General features: G+C 31.3%; 1 protein-coding gene across 1 annotated transcript; it reads right to left on the bottom strand.

Annotated features, from left to right (window-relative positions):
* Positions 1-16,327: 16,327 nt before the first annotated feature.
* Positions 16,328-21,829, bottom strand: LOC142640945 (uncharacterized). Its single transcript, XM_075815276.1, has 6 exons — positions 21,218-21,829; positions 18,647-19,215; positions 18,255-18,447; positions 18,093-18,157; positions 17,786-17,996; positions 16,328-16,711 (listed from the first exon to the last, which is right to left on the bottom strand). The coding sequence occupies exons 1-6, from the start codon at positions 21,386-21,388 to the stop codon at positions 16,349-16,351; spliced, it is 1,572 nt and encodes a 523-aa protein (XP_075671391.1). The 5' UTR covers positions 21,389-21,829; the 3' UTR covers positions 16,328-16,348.
* Positions 21,830-21,945: the final 116 nt, after the last annotated feature.

Raw genomic sequence — 21,945 nt, 5'->3', positions numbered from 1 at the left:
ATTATAAATTTTATAACATGATACTTATAAAAACGTATCACTAAGTAATTTAAAAATGCATTTAATAGGTTGCTAATATCTACAAATTATATTAATTGTCATATCAATTTGTATAAAAGTTTTAAAGTAAAATTTATAGTATTTATAGTATTTTCTTATCTAAATTATTTAATGACACATATTTGTAAGCCCTATGTATTTAAAATTGTAATATCTCTAGCATTATTCAATTCTTTGGTACTTCTTAAAAGTAAAAAAAAAATGTAAAACTAATTTTTTTCCTATATCTCAAAAAAAAATTTATTTAAAAAATATATACATCTCAATTTTTGCCCTAAAATTTGGGGGTCTTTCTCTAATAGGGGCTAGCCAATTGCCTAAGAGGCCTAAGCGCAGGCCGGCCCTGTATCCCTTGCAAGTTTCCACCAATAAATAACTCTTTTGAGCCTCAGCCTAAGTGAGGACAAGTTGAACATTCTCAAGGCAGTTAAGTCTTTTTCGGTGTTAAGTTGCCCCAAATTGAAGGGCCCAAAGCAAAGTTATTTTACTTTTCAACTAACAAGCTAGCCAATAGGCAGAATTTGCATTGCATATTCGTTGGATCTAAAGACCATATGAAGTTATGAACTCTCTAGGAACCAGGTTAAGTGTATATGAACTTTATGATACCATTGGATCTCTAGGGATCGACATTATTACACACAATAAACAAAACAACCCCAAAATTCTTTTAACAATAATAATACAGTGACATATCCTTCTTTGTGTTTTCATAAGCGTGGCTTCACCCATATTGTGGACTTCAATTCACAGTTTGCTTTGTGGACCATGACCAGAAAAACTGTGTGCACCACATAATTAAGACCCACCATAACCGTCGATAGCGGAAAACTAGTTGACATCATTTCATGCAAACTTAATGATCCATTTACATTGAGAGAGCTAGAGAGGAAATGTGAGTAGAGTAAAGTAGAGTAGAATTAACCCAAAATTAGTCTATTTTCAACTAGTTCTACTCTACTTCCCTCCATTTCTCATCCTTTCCTCTTCAATCCAAACGGGATGTAACAGTCACTATAATATATAACACTGCTAACAGCACTATCATATATGCTCCTATCCTAGTGTATATCAAATTTGTTCATATATATAACCATTAATTGTTCTAATACTTGATATATACCACTGTAAGTTTTTTTAAGACTATCTCCCCTCTCCCCATATGTGTGTGTGTGTTAAAAATACTTAGTATTATCAAAAAAAAAAAATTGTTCTAATACTTGATCAATTTTAAATATTTATTAATTGCTAATTTAAGTGATTTAATAGAAATCAGTTTTTTTTCATCAATCACATTTCAGTTTCTTTTAGAAATTCAAGCAACCATATCTTTAAGTACAAAATTTGGCTACAAATTTGGCCCATTGGCTAAAACTAGCATTAAAATAATTAACATCACTACATATTTTGAAAACCAATTGTTGGATTGTAAGTTCTATATGTCATTAATATGCATGTCAAATTTTGTGTCAATCAAATATTATTTATTATTCAATCTATAAACTTATATTTTATGCATAATATTATACTACAAAAAATTGAAATTTAAATATTTGATTGATATAATAGCTATTGATCTTTGATATTTTTAGAAATTTTGCAAACATGGAGAATATAAGAAGAAAAAGTAATCGAATGATAAATTTGTTAAAATTCACATTCACTAAAAAGATTTTGAGTGGAGTTGTAGTCTTACATTACAACTAATTTTATAACTAAACATTATCCTTTCTTTTTATATCGTTCATGCTTTCAAAAAATTTAGAATATCAAAGATCAATAGCTATGTCATTAGTCATATGTTTAAATTTCAATTTTTTTAATCTAAAATTATTCATAAAACATAAGTTTATGAATGAATAGTAAATAACATTAAATTGATACAAAATTTGATATGTGTATTAACAATATAAAGAAATACAATCCAATGGTTAGATTTTTAAAATATGTAACTATGTTAATTTTTTAGAGAGATTTGTAGCCTTAGGCTACAACTAAATTTGTAGTCAAAATTTGTCCAAAAAAATAATAATAATCTAATGATGAATTTGTCAAAATTCACAGCTAATAATAAGATATTGACTTGAGTTGTAGCCATTAGCTACAACCAATAGATGACTTTCCCTTATGAGTTGGCAAACTTTATGAATGTTAGTGGCCAAATAATTTTATTAATAAATTATAATTCATTGGTTTTAAACATCACCCTAATTAGCTGAAGTTATTGGCATTAAAACAAACTAGCATGTAGTCCATGCTTACGCACAGGAATGAAGAATCGTAATGGTGCTATTGATATTAACTTGGGTTATTAAACATAAAAGACATAGTTTGACCAGTACATTTAAAGGTACTAAAATAGTTTTTTCTTACAATTTTCATAATATTGGTTACGTTAAATTTCTCATTACATTATTGCTATTACATATATAATTTTAAAAATCACTATTGAATCTACATATACAATATAGGCTGTGTTTGGTTGGGTGTAAAATGTTTTCTGGGTGTAAAATAATTTCAGGTAAAAATATTTTCGGGAAAGGAAAATATTTTTAGGTGTTTGGTGGAATTTTAAAAAATACTTTGGAAAATATTTTCAGGTGTTTGGTTGTAATCTTGAAAATATTATAGAAAATGAATTTTCTACTTGTTGCTCACATTTTCTCAACTTCCAAACATATATAACATCATTTCTCAGCAGAAAAACACAAAAGAAACAAAACCCAGAAAAAAAAATCATAAAATCTAGGAGAGATCTGGGAGAGAAGAAGGAAAAGCGATCGCGAGGCAGCACGATCGCAAAGCGGCGTGATCTATCGCTAGATTGCTTCGCCGCACAATCGCGCGATCGCAAAGGCAACGCTATCACGATTGCGAGATCTAGATCGCGCCTTGCGACCGCTCGATCACGAAGCGGCGCGATCGCGTCATGATCGCTTGATCGCGAAGAAGGTGACGCCGGTGCTGGGGTGCGATCTCACCAGCGCTGCCTTCTTTCTACTCTCTCTCTCTTTGCGTGTCTGTGAGCCCTTTACTCTCTCTCTCTCTCTCTCTCTCTCTCTCTCTCTCTCTCTCTCTCTCTCTCTCTCTCTCTCTCTCTCTCTCTCTCTCTCTCTCTCTCTCTCTCTCTCTCTCTACGCGTCTGTGAGCCCAGAAATGGTTTGAAGTGAAAAATTTCACTTCAAACCATTTCCAAGTCAAAGACCTTATTTTTCAATCAACGTAAATTATTTTTCGAAAAACTCTATTTTCCATGCGCAACCAAACACACGGAAAGGTGTAAAAGAATTTCCTGAAATCGTTTGAAACCAAAACAAACGCAGCCATAATTCACAATTATTATTAGTGAAAGTCTACTAAATACAACACAAAATAAAATAGTAAATTAGTCAAATAATATCTCTTAAAGTAAATGGAGATATGTGTATGGGATCGTTCAGCTTAATTATAGTTTGTTATGTTTATTATCTCCGTATACAAGTATTCATTAGTTCAGAGCTAGAAAAATAATAATAAAATAATAAACAATTTAATTTTTATGGAAAGTTAACAAAAGCAAAATTCAATTTTGATTCTAATTAAATTTTCTATAAACTATGGTTTAGTATTTACATAAATGACTTATAAATTTGAATTGTTTTTAACTATATGATTAGGTGTTTTATGATTTATATATATTGGACTCCTCATTTTTTACACTAAATTAACTCATTTGGCACAAAAATTTAAAAATTAAAAAAAAAAAAAACTTAGATTAGATGGGCAAGTGCAAAAAAATAGACTTTAATTGAATTCCAACTTGAATTCCAATTAGATTTTCTCTCAACTTCACCTATTATTATATATATAGACTAGCATGTAACTCATGCATATGCATGAATGCATTTAAAATTAAACGCAATTTATATCATATGATAATTAGTCTAATTATTTTTTTAAAGTAAATGTAATTAGTTACATGTTAAAATTCTTACCTAAATTTAATGCTACTTATGATTTTTGTTTTTTCTAATTTGTAATAAGATAGAACGTGTAGTAATTATTGTTGTGTGGTGATTTTTATTGAGTATATGTAATTTTTTTTTTTTTTTATAGTTCATTAATATTAGACTCTTAGGTTATGTTTGGTAATAGTTTTTTTTTTCTATTTTCAAAAACTTATTTTTGGGAATATAAAGAAAAAAAATTCTTGTATTTTTGAAAAAAAAAAACATGTTTGATTAGTTGAAATTAAAAAAATATATATATAGTTTTTTGAAGAAAAAAAATAGAAAATACTAAAATATACTATGATTTGAATTCTAATGCTAACTCATTAAATGAGATAGATTCATTAAATTAAATGTGTATTTTCATTGACTTTTGAAAATTAAAAACTAAAACTTTTAATTTCCTTCACAAGTTGAGTTTTAAGAACAGTTTTTGTTTTCTATCCATTTTAGATTGTCAAATAAGTTTTTTAGTCTAGAAAAGAGAAATTTGTTTTTGGAAACAAAAAATAAGCGGAAAAAACAGTTACCAAACATACCCTTAGTATTATGCACTCATTAACTTACTTACACAAAAATCAAAAAACTTAAGTGGACACATGGCACAAAAATTAGCCCACAATTGAATTCTAATTTAAAATCTAATTTCATTTTCTCTTAGTTTTGACTTTAATTATATATATATATATATATAGAGAGAGAGAGAGAGAGAGAGAGAGATGGGTTCAAGTTACGCCTGGTGTAACTCTTGTAAAGTTACACATTTTTTACACAGTAGATTTCTAAAAGATCTAACGGTTAAAAAAGACACCATTAAATGTTATTGCTTTCCACTTTTGTCTCTCTCCTTATTTATTGTTTTTCTTTTGATTAAAAGGCACTTGCCATTTTCAACAACCCACTTTTCAAATGAGTCATTAAACTCTCTCCACCCAACCCACTTGATTTGGCCATGGTATTTTTTTTTTTTTTTTTATAAAGATAACAAAGGCACGAGGACAAATCCTTTTAAAAATGATAATACAATAATTCTACACAAATTTAACTTTAAATTTAAATCCTCACAATGCCGAATCACAAAGATGAGAAAAGACTTCATTAAAATTTAAGAGTAGAAACTAATTTCTAATTCTATATCCTATCACCATAGTGAGACAACTTCCTAAAACATATACTAGTAGAACAATCGCAATCACCCACAGCCACAAGAATCTCTAGTAAAAAAACACTTCCAAATTAATAGCAATAAACCACACAACCACAATTGCAACCACCCAGAAGAATGTGCTCTCTTAGTTTCAGTCAGCTCTGGACTGACCAACACGGGAAGAAACGATGATGCCAGAAATGAGACCATAGAATGCCAATGCTTTGGAAAAAATAAGAATAAGAATCATCCGCACAAAAAGCTTTGGTTGTTGTGCATTGGCTCTGAAGTAGATTAGTATGGTTTCTAGGTTGTTGAAAAGCCTTTAATCAAGTGAAAAATAATAAAATATTAAATAAGGAGAGAGAAAAAATTGCTAGTATTAATTAGGAATGAGGTGAAAAGTAATAGAATTTAATAATACTTTTTTAACCATTAGATCTTTTAGAAATCTACGGTGTAAAAAATGTGTAACTTTACAAAAGTTACACCAAGTGTAACTTTTAACCCCTCTAATATATATATATTTGACCACTGAGCCATGACTTTCCCTTGTGAGTTGGCAAACTTTATGAATTCTAGTGTATAATTCGTGTATAAGCACGGTACAATTAAAAACAACACAATTACACATATATGGATTAAAATTATTCCTTGTTTAAGTCATAAATATATACATGATTTTTACTCTTTCTTTCTTCTTCATTTTTTTATTTTATTTTATTTTTTTGGGTATACACATGAGTTTACTCTTCTTTATTGGATTTTTTTATGTTTTATTTATATTAGACTCTTCATCTTTTACACAACATTAACTCACCTAGAAATTAAAAATATATATATAGATAGAACAGGTGGCGCAAAATTAGTCTATAATTAGAATCCAATTAAATTCTAAATTGGAGTCTAATTTTGCATCACGTGTCTCATCTAATTTTTAAATTTGTATGTCAAATGAATTATTAAGTACAAAAATAAAAAAGTCTAAATTCAATTATATTCCAAATTGCCTAGGTCTTTACCTTTGTATATGGTTTTTTACTTCTGAATAAAAGTCATTCTGTCTATTATTTCAAAAAAAAAAAAAGGTGTTACAAAACAAACTGGTTGAAATTTATAAATCACCTTAATTGCTATAACAGATGTGGTTGATAATTAAATAGACATGGACACCATTCATTTCTTTTATTCATACCAATGTGCCTATTGACTTAAGCAATTAATGGAATTAAATGAAATTTAGGACTCTTTTTCAACTTTGAGAATTTTAGGCTTTGGGATGGGCTTAATTATTTTTTGTGTTATTCTCTATTCAAATACAACAAAAGTGCTGAAATAGAAAAGAAGATGTTTGATCACTTACCATCAAATTTTTTAGAAATCTAAAATGTAGAAAATGTGTAACTTTGCAAGAGTTACATCAAATATAACTTCACAAGAGTTACATTTTTTTAAGACCATAGATTTCAAAAAGATCTAGTGGTTTAAATTGATCATATAATTATATTAAAATTTTATTATTTGATACCTCAATTGATCTCATTAATGACATCTTTTTTTCTCTCTTTTATTTAATACATTTATCTATTTCTTTGTTCGGAAATAATGGAAAAATTAAATTTTATTTATTATTACGTATTATTTATTTCATATATATCTTCTAACTTATTTGGGTATATCTTCCTCTAGTTAAACTAGGATTTGTAATCTTTCACGGAAAATTATTAGGTACTCCCGGAGTACCATAAATGCATACTCCCTCCTCACATAAATGGTAGGTCCTGCTATGAATTTAATTAGTGGAACCCACCATTCATGTGAGAGGATGGAGTACGCATTTATGGTACTCCGAGAGTACACAATAATTTCACTATTTTAGTCTTTCTTTAAAATTTTGCTTTTGTTGTGTTTTTTATGGAAAGGATGTTCTAAATTTTCTTAGAAAATTATTGTTTTGTCTGCTCTACTGAGTTCATCTTTTAGATTTGTCCTTTTTATTTGAAATCTTCTTCTGGGTGAGTGTTAATCTTTCATCACGTGTAGTCTTTTCTATATTTGGTTGCTCTAGGTATTGCATAAATCTTTCAATGGTTTCCATACCTACATTTTTCTAACGCACTAGGAATTTACGGTCCATCTTTCTGCTGAAAAAGCTAAGTATTAAATCTGAAGAAACAAAGACGTTTTAAGTTTCTAGTGTAGCTTTCACTTCCTTGTTGACGAAATGGGAGGTTTGGCCATGGTGGGATGCTCTTTAGTCTATGGTTTGGAGGTCGTTGAAAATGGCGTGTGCCCTTAAATCAAGGGAAAGACAATAATTAAGGAGAGAGAGAGAGAAAAAAAAATGCTAGTTTTAATTAGGAATGAAGTGGAAGGTTATAACATTTAATGATTTTTTTTTCAACCGTCAAATCTTTTAGAAATTTAGGGTGTATAAAATGTGTAATTTTGCAAAAGTTACACTTGGTGTAACTTCACAATAGTTACACTTTTTTAAGACTATAAATTTCAAAAATATTTAATGGTTTAAATTGATCATATAATTATATTGAAAATTTATTATTTGATACCTTAATTTATCTCATTGATGACATCTTTTTTTCTCTCTGTTAATTATTACATTAATCTATTTCATTGTTCAGAAATAATGGAAAGTTTAAATTTTATTTATTATTATGTATTATTTATTTCCTTTATATCTTCTAACTTATCTGGGCATCTCTTCCTCTGGTTAAACTAGGATTTGTAAACTTTCACTATTTCAATCATTCTTTAAAATTTTAATTTTGCTTTTGCTGTGTTTTTATCGAAAGGATGTTCTAAATTTTCTTAGAAAATTATTGTTTTGTCTGCTTTACTGGGTTCATCATTTAGATTTGTCCTTTTTGTTTGAAATCTTCTTTTGGGTGAGTGTTAATCTTTCATCACGTGTAGTCTTGTGTATTTTGGCTGCCCTAGGTATTGCATAAATCTTTCACATGGTTTCTATACCCAAATTTTTCCAACACACTAGGAATTTAAGTTCCATCTTTCTGCTGAAAAAGTTTAGTATTAAATCCGAGGAAACAAAGAAGTTTTAAGCTTCTGGTGTAGCTTTCACTTGCTTGTTAACGAAATGGGAGGTTTGGCCATGGTGGGATGCTCTTTAGTCTGTGGTTTGGAGGTTGTTGAAAATGGCGTGTGCCCTTAAATCAAGGGAAATACAATTATTAAAGAGAGAGAGAGAGAGAGAGAGAGAGAGAGAGAGAGAGAGAGAGAAATGCTAGTATTAATTAGGAATGAAGTGAAAAATAATAACATTTAATGATATTTTTTTCAACCGTAAATTTTTTTAGAAATCTAGGGTGTAGAAAAGGTGTAACTTTGCAAGAGTTACACCCTTGCAAAGTTACACCAGATGAAACTTGAACTCATATCTCTCTCTCTCTCTCTCTCTCTCTCTCTCTCTCTCTCTCTCTCTCTATATATATATATATAATTGTGATTGGTTTTAAATGTACCTGTGCATATGCACGAGATTACACACTAGTATATATTAATAGGTAAAGCTGAGAGAAAATCCAATTAGATTTCAAATTAAATTCTAATTGTAGTCTAATTTTGGGTCACATGTCTTAAATATATTTTAGTGGACAATAATTTTATTATTCAATTATAATTCATTCAATCTCAAAAAAAAATTATAATTCATTGGTTTATTTTATGCAACATGTGTACTATAGGATCAAAAAGTGAGAATGATCAACATTGGTGAGTAAATGAGAAGAATGCGCAGCAACTAGTTTATATAGGCAAGTGTTCCAGTTATCTTTGTTTGAGACATTGCACTTCAAAAGGTCTTTTCTAATTTGAGCCACACTTGGATTCACTCTCCAATAGGGTACCTTGTCCTTCTATTTGATTCTTGTGTTGCCTTGATTTTTGTTTTGTCTCCAAGGCTCTCAGTCCTAACAAAATTAATTGAAGCCTATGTAAAATCCCCCCCCCCCTCCTAATTGATGTCTTAAAATTTATCTCTTTCTCTCTTATTAATTACAAAATTATGAACATTAAACATGACACCATTAGCTACTAAGTAGAGTGATCATATTACACCCAGAAAAGAAAGAATAGTTTGATTGTGTTAACAACCTATGAAGAAGAGTCCATTGGGTTGGCTAGCAAAAGGTTACCAAACCAAAGGAAGAAGGGGGACTCAGATTGTAGTCAGCAAGGGGAAGAATTGTAGCTCTCCTGACCAAGCTTAAGTAGAGATTCCATGTTGAGAAAGAGGCTCTTTGGCCACAAGTGCTAAGGAGGAAATATTGCAACTGGAGGAGAATGACTTCCAATAATGCAAACAAACTTCCTTGCTCTCCTATCCAGATAGCTATGAAAAATGGTTTGGATACTTTTAACAAAGGCAACAGGTGGGTGGTTGGAAGGGACAGCAATTTGAAGGTGTGATATGTTGAGAAATTTAGACCTCGGTTAATAGAATTAACAAGTTTTAAATTCAAGTTGTTAATTAGATTTATTATATATAAAACTTATTAAAACAAAAAAACATAAATATCATGTCAATATCATATGCCACAGAAAATTAAATAAGACAAAATATGATGACTTAGAAAAACCAATGAAACCAACTAGTTTCACAATAAAAAAAAAACCTGGGGGGGAAACCTTCCTGAAAAGCAATCCACTATAGTAAAGAAAATTTTTAGATCTAATACAAAACCTTTATCCCTAAACTCTATAATCCTCATAGATGAACTTACAGTAGAAACTTTTTACCGCTTCAGAACCTCTGAACTCTTCAATATACGAACGTCACCCTTTGATGCACGGATCCCAATACGTGACTAACTCCTTTGCACAAATCACACTACGTGACTCACTCACCAACTTCAGGAAGAAGAATGTTGGCTGCAAAATTCTTCACTTTATTAACAATGAAGATCAAGAAGCATTTGGTTACAAAACCTTAAGGCGCAAAGACGCAGTAACTTCTTTTAGAGAGAATAAGGCTTTAGTCACATTTTTCATGTATTCTCCTTATATTCTCTTATGTGACGGCCTCTAAAATAAGTCTTATATATGTCTAGAGTTGTGAGAAAAGAAACCCTACACAATTACATAAGCAAGGGCCGAAAATCAGATCTGGAAATCTAAATTTCCGTAACCTCAATAAATACCTCGATTGATAGTATCTGTCGAGCCTCATTAAACCTCAATAGATAGCTATCTGTCGAGCAGCTGTCGAGCAGCTGTCAAGCTTTAATGAATCAACACTTCTTCACTTGTTTCTTGAACATATTTGCATGGCTTAAATACTTTGACTTGAACTCTTATTCCTTGAAATATTAAACACATCCTAAATCTACCAAATTACAAGTAAAGTGTGTTTTATCAAATGATTAGCCAACTATATAAAATATGTCCTTAACAATCTCCCCATTTGACAATCCATGACAAAACCACAACAAACAAATGAACATATGAGAGAAGTCATAAATCACTCAACTTATATTCACTTATTAAATACAATAAAATCTATCCTAACACAAACTCCTGAAAAATTTTGCAAGAAAAGAGTTCATGGCATGGAAGACTTTGACAACCTATATTTCTGAAATACTTAAACAAAACTCATCAAGGCATCTCAGTATGAAGCAAAAATTAAAAGATTGCATACAATAAAGAAACATGTGTATAAAGATGGAAAAGAAACAACACATGTAGAGGTAGGTGAAGAACATACATCAACGTGTGTATGTGTGTGTGTGTGTGTGTGTGTGTGTGTGTGTGTGTGTGTATAGATATCAAAGATAAGCACAATATATGTAAACATGGTCACAAGACCTAAGGTACAAAAAGAAGAAGTTGAAAGAAACTCCTACAACAACAAGGAGGTAAACAATCCCCCTAACAAAATGAAATACATCTCATCCCTTACAAGGACATGTATTTCTCCCCTTGACTTGTAGAATCTTAAAAAGAAACCACAATTTCTCCAAATTTTCCCCCTTTTTTTCATGATTGACAAATGGTACAAGAAGCTAGAAAGCTTCGCTCGAGAAACATAAAGATGATCAAAAATTATCAAAGGGGCACAAAGAATCCATAAAAATGCATTAATGTAATGAAATAAGATGCTATAAATGACAAGATCAAAGAAATATGCAAAACATGTGAAAAACAATGCATGCAAGAGAATCTCGATCGATCAAGAGGTGTCGAGCAGCTATCGAGCCAATCTCGATAGATCGAGAAGGTGTCGAGGATCTATCGAGCAGACAGAAAATTTCTCCATCGATCGACCTAGCTATTAAGAAGGTGTCGAGATTGCGATAAAAAAAAACTGAAGAGCTCAATAGATAGCTAGGTGTCGAGAGGTGTCAAGGAGCTGTCGAGATTTCTTAAAAACATTTTTTCAAGAAGAGAAAAACACAGATATGAATGCAATCAAACATGCAAATCAACCAATGATCCAAAAAAAATTTTGATCTCTCAAAAACATCTTTCAACAAAAATTGTTAAGCACATAGATCTCAAAACACACGCACATAGATCTCAAAACACACACACACACTAAACAAGTCTAACCAATTTTATATTTCAAAAACAAGTTAAGACAGTTTAGTGGACATACATTAATGCATATAAATCTTGTGATGGACAAATCACATTGTACTTGCACATGTATAAAAAAAAAACAAAGAATTTTGCATGTTGTGTGTGAAAACATTGCAAGATTGCATAAGTGTCTCTATATTATGACAATTTGAGGTATGAGTAAATCAATTTAACTCACACAGGATCATAACTGTTTAATGGAGACTATCACCTTCAAGGTACATCCTATAACTTCTACATCTCCTAGAATACACGCTTGCAATCATGTTTTAAAACATTTTGTTCTTTTTGCTTTTATTTTCTTTGCATATTTTTCTTTTTATTAAGCAAATCATACATGGGTATATAAAATAGAGAAAAGAAATACTCAATTATATTAAGTTTTTTTACATTGCACTTTTGCTATGTCGCAGTATACAGATGTCATTGACATTACACTTTTGGTATGCCAAGCATACAGATGTCATGTCATGATTGGCGGGCAATAATAGTGAGATGGTTATTTATGTCTTTCTCATAGGATTTTCTATTCCTTCGCATCAAAAAGAGTGATACAAGTGTTAAGTTCAAGAGATCACTTAACCTTACTCATCACAAACAAAGAGTCACAAAGCTCACTTGCTTAGTTGTGCATAGAAATACTCATCTAAGTTACAAGAGATACAAAATTTAGAGAACTCTATTTCAATGGTCATTTTAAGGTTCATAAGAACCAATGTACACAAACACACACTATTTTTGTATTTTTCTAATTTTTTCCTTTTTTATTTTGAAAAAAAAAATTAAACAACCAAACAAAAATAGACAAACAACATGAAAGCATGAAAGAAAGATGCAAATGCATGAAGGCATGACAGAAAGGTGCAAATGCATGAAAGCATAATTCCAAAAACAGATAAGAAATCAAGCAAAGAGAGTCCTACTTTAGATAGAAAGAATTAAAACAGAGGACAACAAAAAAGACAATTAAGTCTTAGGCTCCTTTCTCACCCACACAACATGAGTCTTTGGCCGTGAAGATAAAAAGGCATGTGTCCTAGTATGTCTACTAAAAGACATGGAAGAATTAAAATTCTCCTAAAATTAAGTTAAAAAGCTCAAAACTTTTAATAACTCTCCAAAGAAAGGTATAGGTCCTTGAGAGGAAACCTGTGACCATTTGGACATTTGCTTTTGAGGATACAACTTAAAGTAATTAGGACGAATGTGTCTAAAAACACCACAATGGTGACAAATATGAGGTCTATCAAAGGATTTAGAATTAGCCAAATCAGTTTTGGATTTCATCCATTTATTACTTTTCTTAGAATGGGGCACAATGACAGTCTTTGATGCAGAAGCCATGGAAAAGGAGGGGCCAAAGGAAACAACATATCCTAAGTCAATCTTATCAAAACCAGGCTTTTGAGCACTCAAAACCTCATCAAGCTTTGCACTAGACATTTTCTCTATTTGAGTTCTAGCTTGACTAAGCTCAACTTTGAGATTCTTGACCTTTTCTTCTAATGAGGTCTTCTCCACAATAAGAGTCTCAACTAACCTTGTAGTCTCATCTAATTTGACTAACATATCAGTTTTTTCAATTTTTACCTCATTAAGTTCTTTTCTACAAAGATGAGAAGTCTTTCCAGATTTTATGAATTCAGTGCATAGCTTATCATAGACTTCCTAAAAGGTCAACTTCTTAGGTACTTCATCATTAGAAGAATCTTCACTGTCACTAGCACTCTCCACAATCACCTTATCGGTTGAGGCAGCAAAGGCCATAACGTGACTGCATTCATCTACATACTCATCAAAAAAGTCATTCTCAGTGTCACTTTAAGTAGTAACCAACCATTTATCTTCTGACTTCTTGACCTTTTCCCTCATAAGGTAGTTTGGGCACTTTATCCTCATATGACCAAAACTCTTGCACTCATGGCACTGGATGAAAGGTTTCTCATTTTTACCCTTCCTAGAGGATTTAGATTTCCTAAGAGGTTTGCCCTTATTCTTTTTTCTAAATTGAAGAAGCTTGATAATCTCATCATCATCGTCATCTTCAGAGTCCTCAATCTTTTCCTCTATACCCTTAAGAGCCAAGTTTTTACTCTTTCCACATTTTCCCATTGAGTCTAATCTCATCTCATAGGTTTGAAGGTTCTCTAGAAGCTTAGTCAAAGGAAGTTGATCAATGTCCTTCACTTCTTCAATGGCAGTGATCTTGAGATTGAATTTTTCAGGTAATGACCTAAGGATTTTGCTAACAATTTTGAATTCCGCTATAGATTCTCTAAGGTTGAAGGCAAAATTTACAATATCCTTGACTTTAGCATAGAACACATCAAAGGTCTCAACCTCATTCATCCTTATTTCTTCAAAGCTACTAGTGAGTCTTTGAAACTTCACCATCTTTACTGCCTTGGTACCTTCATAAGTGGTCTCAAGAATGGTCCATGCTTCCTTGGCAACTTCCGTGGATGATATTTTCTTGAATTTCTCATTGGTCACCCCACAAAACAAAGCATTGAAGGCCTTACTGTTGAAATTTGCCGCTATGATTGTTGCATCATCCCAATCCACCGGCGATTTCCTTGGCTTAATCCAGCCAACTTCAACAGCTTGTCATACCTGTTCACCTAGAGCCTGCAAAAAAACTTTCATACGAACTTTCCAGTACGCATAATTAGTGTCATCAAATAAAGGAGGAATCACAAGCGATTGTCCACGATCCATGATAACGTGGGTCAAAAATTACACTCAGGAAATAAATCCAATCAAAGTGTACCCGCTCTGATACCACTCATTGAAAAATTTAGACCCCAGTTGATAGAATTTATAAGCTTTAAACCCAAGTTGTTAATTATATTTATTATGAATAAAACTTGTTAAAACAAACAAACATCAATATCATGTCAAATATAAGTACCGCGGAGAAATAAATAAGACAAAATATGATGACCTAGGTTTTTTACTATGAAACTAGTTTGCTTCATTGGTTATCTACTTGTAGTTTGAAAGCTGACACTTTATCCTCTTGATATTCGCTCCATTTGTTTGCAATAACCCACCCTTGTTTAAAATAGGAGTAAATGTGTTTTTTTTTTATCTCATTCTATGTGATCACAGTAAGTTACTGTGATTTCTCATTGATAAAAAGTCTTATGATTGTGCTTTAGGAACTAAGTTACATTTATCACTCTATTTGTTTTAAAGTAAAACATTATCAAGCGTACAATATTTTACATGTAAAAAAATTTATTTGTAAAATATTTTCAGGTGTTTGGTATGTTATGTAAAATTTTTCAAGCAAACTACCAAAATCGATGTTTCAACCATTGGAGTCGTTGGTGCCGTAGGTCTAGTGACTAAACCATAGGAACCAGCAGCCAAAGCGGTGCCTTCAATGACTAAACTACTAACACTAGTCACTAAAACGACTTTGACTACCAAATCACCGCCTAAAAAGTGTCTCTAATTACCGGACTGTTGGCTGCCTAACCCACTAAACTAATGACCTTGCCTCTAGATAGGGGAAGAGGAAGCCACTATATATTTTGTAAAATGTGTTACTAAAATTTTAAAGGTAAAACATTTTACAATTTTTTTATAAAGGATTTTATGGTTAATAGAAAATATTTTACAAATTTGACCACATTTTACATGCAAACAAATACTTAAAAAAAGAAAAATATTTTACTTCAAAATAAGCAGAGAGTATATATCATAGTTGCAGCAATGGGTATACAAAATCCAATTTCAAAGTATTTATTAGCAGTGATTCTTAAGGAAAAGTTAGAAATCTAAAACAATAGGATTAACATCTCATTTATTATTTTCTTTTTTAGAGAGTTTCAACCTTTGACGCCTACTCCTAATGATAGCTCTTTATCATCAGACTAAGACACAAATCAGTTTTTGGTGCAGGTGGAGATTGAGCCCTAGGTCTCTTATTCAACCATCAAAGACTTTACCAATTAAGCTAACTAGAACCTACATCAACGTCTCATTTAGAACATGGAAATCCTTAAAATTTAATCAAAAAATTCATCCTCCATTTTTTAAAACATATTTACAATTATATTCTCCTTGCCTTCAATCCAAATGGACCACTAAAAAAATATTCAATATACAAATGAAAGTGAAATTAAGTTCCACAAAATATAAATATATAAACTGAGGATATTTTTTTAATATATATGATAGGATTTGAACAAATAATGTTGGATTTATAGTAACTTCTTCCATCAACCATCATGCCAAGATATCAATTGGCTTCTTCTTTCTCAATTGTATTTTTCACTCCTTTGCCCACTTTAGATAATCTGCTACCAATGCTCTTAAGTTTAAATTATATAAGTAGGCACATTAAGATGTGAGTTTAATAAGGTTTTAATTCTCAAATATAATTCATTAATGAGTTAACATTTATGGTGACAAAATTAACTTATATAATTAATGGATACATAAATTACAAATTTTATTATGTTTTGTTTTTTCTTTATTAAAATAATCCTAACGTTAATTGATAGGTGAAACACAAAAAATGCATTTATTGTTTCCTGTTTAGATTTTTCCAATACTCATTTTCCCACATTTCCACTTCCTTTATTGATTTATCCTTTCTCTCAAGAAAACCTTGTAGTGACGAAGGATCATAAGGAGAAGGCAAGGTGCATGGGGTTAAATCACTGGGAGACTTAACCATGGACTCAACCATGAATTTCTCCCATGTACCCTTAGCAGAGCAAGCCATCATTTCTGAACATAGCTCAACTGCTCCTTGAGGTATAGATGGTTTGAATTTCAAGAGCTTTGCATATTCATCTAACAAATGAAACATGTAGTCATATATGTAGTCCATCTTTAGATCCTCTTGTACGAAGTTGCTTGCTGCCTCTCCTATGGCTTGAGCCTGCCAAGTTTGTAAAAATAAAAGAGTTGAAAATATAAATCATTTTGTTAATATGAATTTAAATTAGTCAAAAAAGTGAAAGCATTTTAAAAACCTTAAAAGGTGAAAATAGGGGTATACATTATACATGAGTCTAGTTGAATCATAACAAAGATACTAGTCAATAATACAATGCACACAAAAAAAGTTTAACAAAATATGATATTTTTCTCTTTTATTTTATTTTTGTCTAAATATGATATTTGATAATCATGATAGTTATTAATAGACATTTATTATGAGTGTTTTTGTATATGAAATTATATATTAATATAATATACTAAGATTCTAATAAAGATAAAGGGTAAATATGAAATAAAATTAATGTAATTTAAAAATACATACATTAAATGAAGTGTAAAATTGTTATGCTTTTTAAAAACTAATTTGGCATTATATTATGAGATCAAAAAAAGGTCAAATGGTTTCAGTTTTATATGTATCATAAATTTTTCAACCCAACCAACTTGCTGAAGTTGAGAAATCTCAACCTAACCCATAATAGTTTTAAAACTAACCCAACACAACCGAATTTGTAGGAATTGGATTGGGTCATTGAGTTTGGAAAATTTTGTTGGATCTAATAAAAAAAAACTATGCTTTCATTCAACTATGTAAGTTCATTATTTAATAGATAATTGTAATTAATATCATAAGGACTAATATTCAAGTGTCATCAAACTAAGTCCCAAAATATCAAAATAATTTAAAGTAATTAACTTAACCTAAGTCTCATAATCTAAAATAAATCAAACATGAAATTTTAAATTACATATTTTTATTAAGAAAAATTTAGTAGTGTAGGTTTGGTAATTAAGGTTACTTGCGGTTGGAAATTTTTTTCAACCTGAATTCCACCCAACTCAAGTTTGGAAAAAAGAAAAAGAAAAAGAAAACAAATCAAGTTATCAACCCATGAAATGCAATTCAAATTGTTGGGTTGGATTAGCCTGTTAGATTGGTGGATGCACACCCCTTAGTGAAAACATTTTGATAATATTAGAGAGAGAGAGAGAGAGAGAGAGAGAGAGAGACCTTTTGTGTGTGATTGTTGCCCCATTCCACAGCAAATTTAAGAGAGGTGCACTTGCTGTTATCCCTAATGGGCCAGTAGTGCTCCAATGGCACCATGCCTCTAATGAAGAAATCATAGTAACGAGGCCTTATGAGCAAGGTCATCGAGTCACATGCTAAAATGTACTTCTCACTTACAGACCATGCCCATCCCTCTACATAAATCTTATATCTGACACAAATTACACTTTTCTCAATTAAGAAGGGGAAAAATAAGAATAGTTAAAATGGAAATAAAATAGCTCACTAGTCTTGTTTCTATAACTACCTGTGAGTGCATTGGTCTTCTATATTTGATTGTTTATAACCCTGTTTAGATTCTTGCACCCAATCCTGAAATTATAGCACATCATACGAGAAACATTATAATGCAACATGTATACAATAGGAAAATAACATTTGTGAGTAAATGAGAAGAATGTGTATTAACCTGTATATATAGGCGAGTGTTCCAATCATCTATGTTTGAGACATTGCACTTCAAAAGGTCGTTTCTAGTTGGAGCTACACTTGGATTCCCTTTCCAATAAGCATAGGGTACTCTGTCCTTCCATTTAGTTCTTGAGTTGCCTTGTTTTATGTCCTCCAACAAACTTTTCCACGGCTTTATATTGATCTCGGCCCTAACAAAATTAAGTCAAGCCTATGTAAAAGTTTAATTTCCCCGCCCAGAAAACAAAAATTGCTCTTTTAAATTTATATTTTTCTCTAGTACTCGATATATTATTAGATTCAAGAAATAACATTTTAACCATGAAAGTTTGATCCTCTTTATTCAAAATTTGGCCAATGTAGTAAAGTAAGCATGATTTCTTTACGTACCAGCCCCAAAAAGACCAATCAGGGAACACAATATCCAAACTCCACCCATCAGAACAGTAACGAAACAATGGAGGTGGGCCCGCATTTGGGCCCCGAAAGTCCTTAGATCGAACGACAGGGCGATCATCACAATCAAACATGAGTTCCAAGTCAGGCAATCTCCCAGGGTACAACCTTAGCAGCTGCAAAATGCCCCACAAGCTGAACATGTCTCTTGTCTGTATCGACTGCCTATACTTCTCTACGTAGGCCTTACCGTCTACGATCACAAGCCTGAAATGCGCGGTCTTGCGGGCCCGCTCCACCATGTCTCTCGTGATTCCTGTGTGCTTCCAGTGCCGTAGATCTTCGTGGATCCAACGGAAGTATGATGGGCATGTTTTGTTTGATGATGATGATATTGGACGGTCAGGATTGTGTGGTGTTGTTGTTGGGTAATAGTTTATTGGGCAGGTTTGTGTTTCGTTTCCTTTTGCGCATTTGAGTGGGAATTCTTGCTTCTTTGGTGATTTTTCTATGGTTCTTATGATTGGTTTATCAGTGGAAGAAGAAGTACCTAAAAATATGGACTGCAAAGCACAAATATAATAAATGATTGGTTTAGCAACTATATTCTAATAATCTTACAAAGTGTGGTGATAATGAAATGAATGAAGATTAATAATTTAAAACAATTAGTCCACACCAGGAAAGAAAGACGATTATATCTTTAGCAGTCTACTTAGCAACATATATATATATATATATATATATATATATATATATATATATATATATATATATATATATATATATAGTCCACACCAGGAAAGAAAGACGATTATATCTTTAGCAGTCTACTGTAGCAACAAAGGCAATATATATATATATATATATATATATATATATATATATATATATATATATTTGTTTATTCTTCTCTCTTCCTCTTCTCCCTCTCATGAGTGGGTTCATGGTGGTGGGTCTGCGTGGGTTCATGAGGCCGTCTGGCCGTGGATTTGGTGGCTTGAAGAGAAAGAGAGAAAATAATTAATAAATAAATAAAAGCATTGATGTAGAGTAAGTTGTAAAATAATGAGTTAAAATAGATAAAATAAAATTTTTTTTTGGGTACTAAAAGTTAAATGTTTAACACCATTAATATTGATGCTCTTAGACAAGTGTATATACTTAGTTGGTTAATGATTAAAGTAAAAAACTTTTGTGCTAGAAATCATGACCACCGCATCAACTTCTATCTTGATCGTGATGTTGTTGATTAAAAAAATAAATCATTCAGTCAGTGCTAAGATGAAAGGATGAGTTTTCTCAACCAAAAAAAAAAAAAGATGAAAAGGATGAGAACTTATGGCGGAACAAGAACGACTATTGGGCCGTGGTCTAGTAAATTTTTAATTTAGCCCAATGAATGGACTTGAACCCGAATAAGGTGAGGAAATTAGGGAACAAGTTTGATGACGTATGATATATTACATATGTAATACTGTCATATATCATATCACACACTTAGGATAGTTTATTATAGATAAAAACTTTATTGTTTAAGTTTCAAGAAACTGAAATTCTATTCTATATAAAATTTCAAGAAATTTAATATTTATTTTGATTTTTATCATAATTTTATATTAGGTAAAATATTATTTTAGTCCCTAAACTTTAACAAAATTTTGTTTTTCGTCCCTAAACTTTAAAAAACTTTTTTTTTTATCCATCCCTAAATTTTGTAAAGAATTTTTTCAATGGTTTAGATAAAAATAGTGAAAAAAAAGAACTTTTTTCAATAGTTTAGGAATGAAAAACAAACTTTTAGTAAAGTTTAAGAACACAAATAAAATATCTTCAATAATTTAGGGATAAAAGACAAACTTTTCAATAATTTAAGGACAAAAAATGAACTTCTTAAAGTTCAGGTATGAAAAACAAACTTTTGATAAAGTTTAGGAACCAAAATATTAATTTACCATTTTATGTTTCAACATAGTTTAGCTTACACACTACATTCATTAATATCAATAAAATGTTTTCTTTCTTTTATATATATATAATTAATCCATGCATTAGACAATGATATTGCTGCTAGTTAATATAAAATTTTAATAGACGAATACACATAAACTAGACAAACTAAATTTGAGAAAAATTCCAACCTTGAGATTTTTCTGAAAAAATATATAGCATTTGCCTCACTGTGAAGATTAGGTTCATTATTTTAGGTAATAAAAGTCTCAAATAAAAAAATTTAGGATCTTAGGGTTTGGAAGCTTTTGGGGAATTTTATAGATTAAGAAAATAAGCACAAAGAGGATCATAGTCTTGCTTATAGGCAATACAATTACACAAGATAAAAATACCCCCTCCCCCCCCCCCCCCCCCAAAAAAAAAAAACCAATAAAAAAGGTTCTAATTTATTAAAAAGGATTTGCGAAGGCAACATTGTAGGCTTGGTGATCGACTTAACAAACTTTTTCTATTGCCATTACTAGTTCTTGTTACCAAAATAGAATGGTGGTCGATTGTGTAAGTTGCTAAGGCTAATGCAAAAGACTGTAAGGAATAAGAAGAAAGACTTACAGAATCAATCCAGCCTAGAAATACCAAAGCACTGACCAGGAGGAGGAAGAAGAAGATCAAGCTAGCTGTTGTAACTCTCTTCTTTAATGGTCGCCAACCAGTTCCACTGTGATTCTTGTGAAGCCCTCCATTATAGAACATATTAAGTTGCTTCTCATTATTCTTTTTCATAGTGGTTTTGATGGAAACCTTAAAAGCCAAAAAGGCCTAACCTATGTTACACATCCAGAGAACTTTCATACAAAAAAGCAAGTCCACAGAACTAACCTCAATTCTTAGTCTGTGTCTTAAATATACCCACATGCTATGTGTGATTGTGTGAAGGTGAAATTCCTCAGTCTCTCACACACAAGAACAAACGTACTTACATGAAACTTGTGATTCCTTGATTCTAAAGGGATAATTCACGCTTCATGTCCATAATTTGCTCCTTAATTGCATGCAAGTTTCCACCAATGTAAGGACTCTTTTGAGTCTCAACTTAAATGGGGACAAATTTGGGAGGTCTCTGGGACACTCCATCGAAAGTGTTAAAATCTTAAATCACTTGCTAGTCCAAAACTATCCCTCACACTGTCATAAAGAGCTCATAAAGTAGTTGACTATTCTTATGGCAGTTCAGTCTTTTTGATGTTAAGTCGCCTCTTATTGAAGTGTTCAACTAATAGGCATAGCGACTAATATAGTCATTATCACTTACCTAATTAACCAAATTTCACTCCCCAAAA

Source organism: Castanea sativa, chromosome 6, assembly GCF_040712315.1.
Source record: "Castanea sativa cultivar Marrone di Chiusa Pesio chromosome 6, ASM4071231v1".
Classification (NCBI taxonomy): Eukaryota; Viridiplantae; Streptophyta; class Magnoliopsida; order Fagales; family Fagaceae; genus Castanea; species Castanea sativa.
This window is presented reverse-complemented; position numbering and strand designations above follow the sequence as displayed.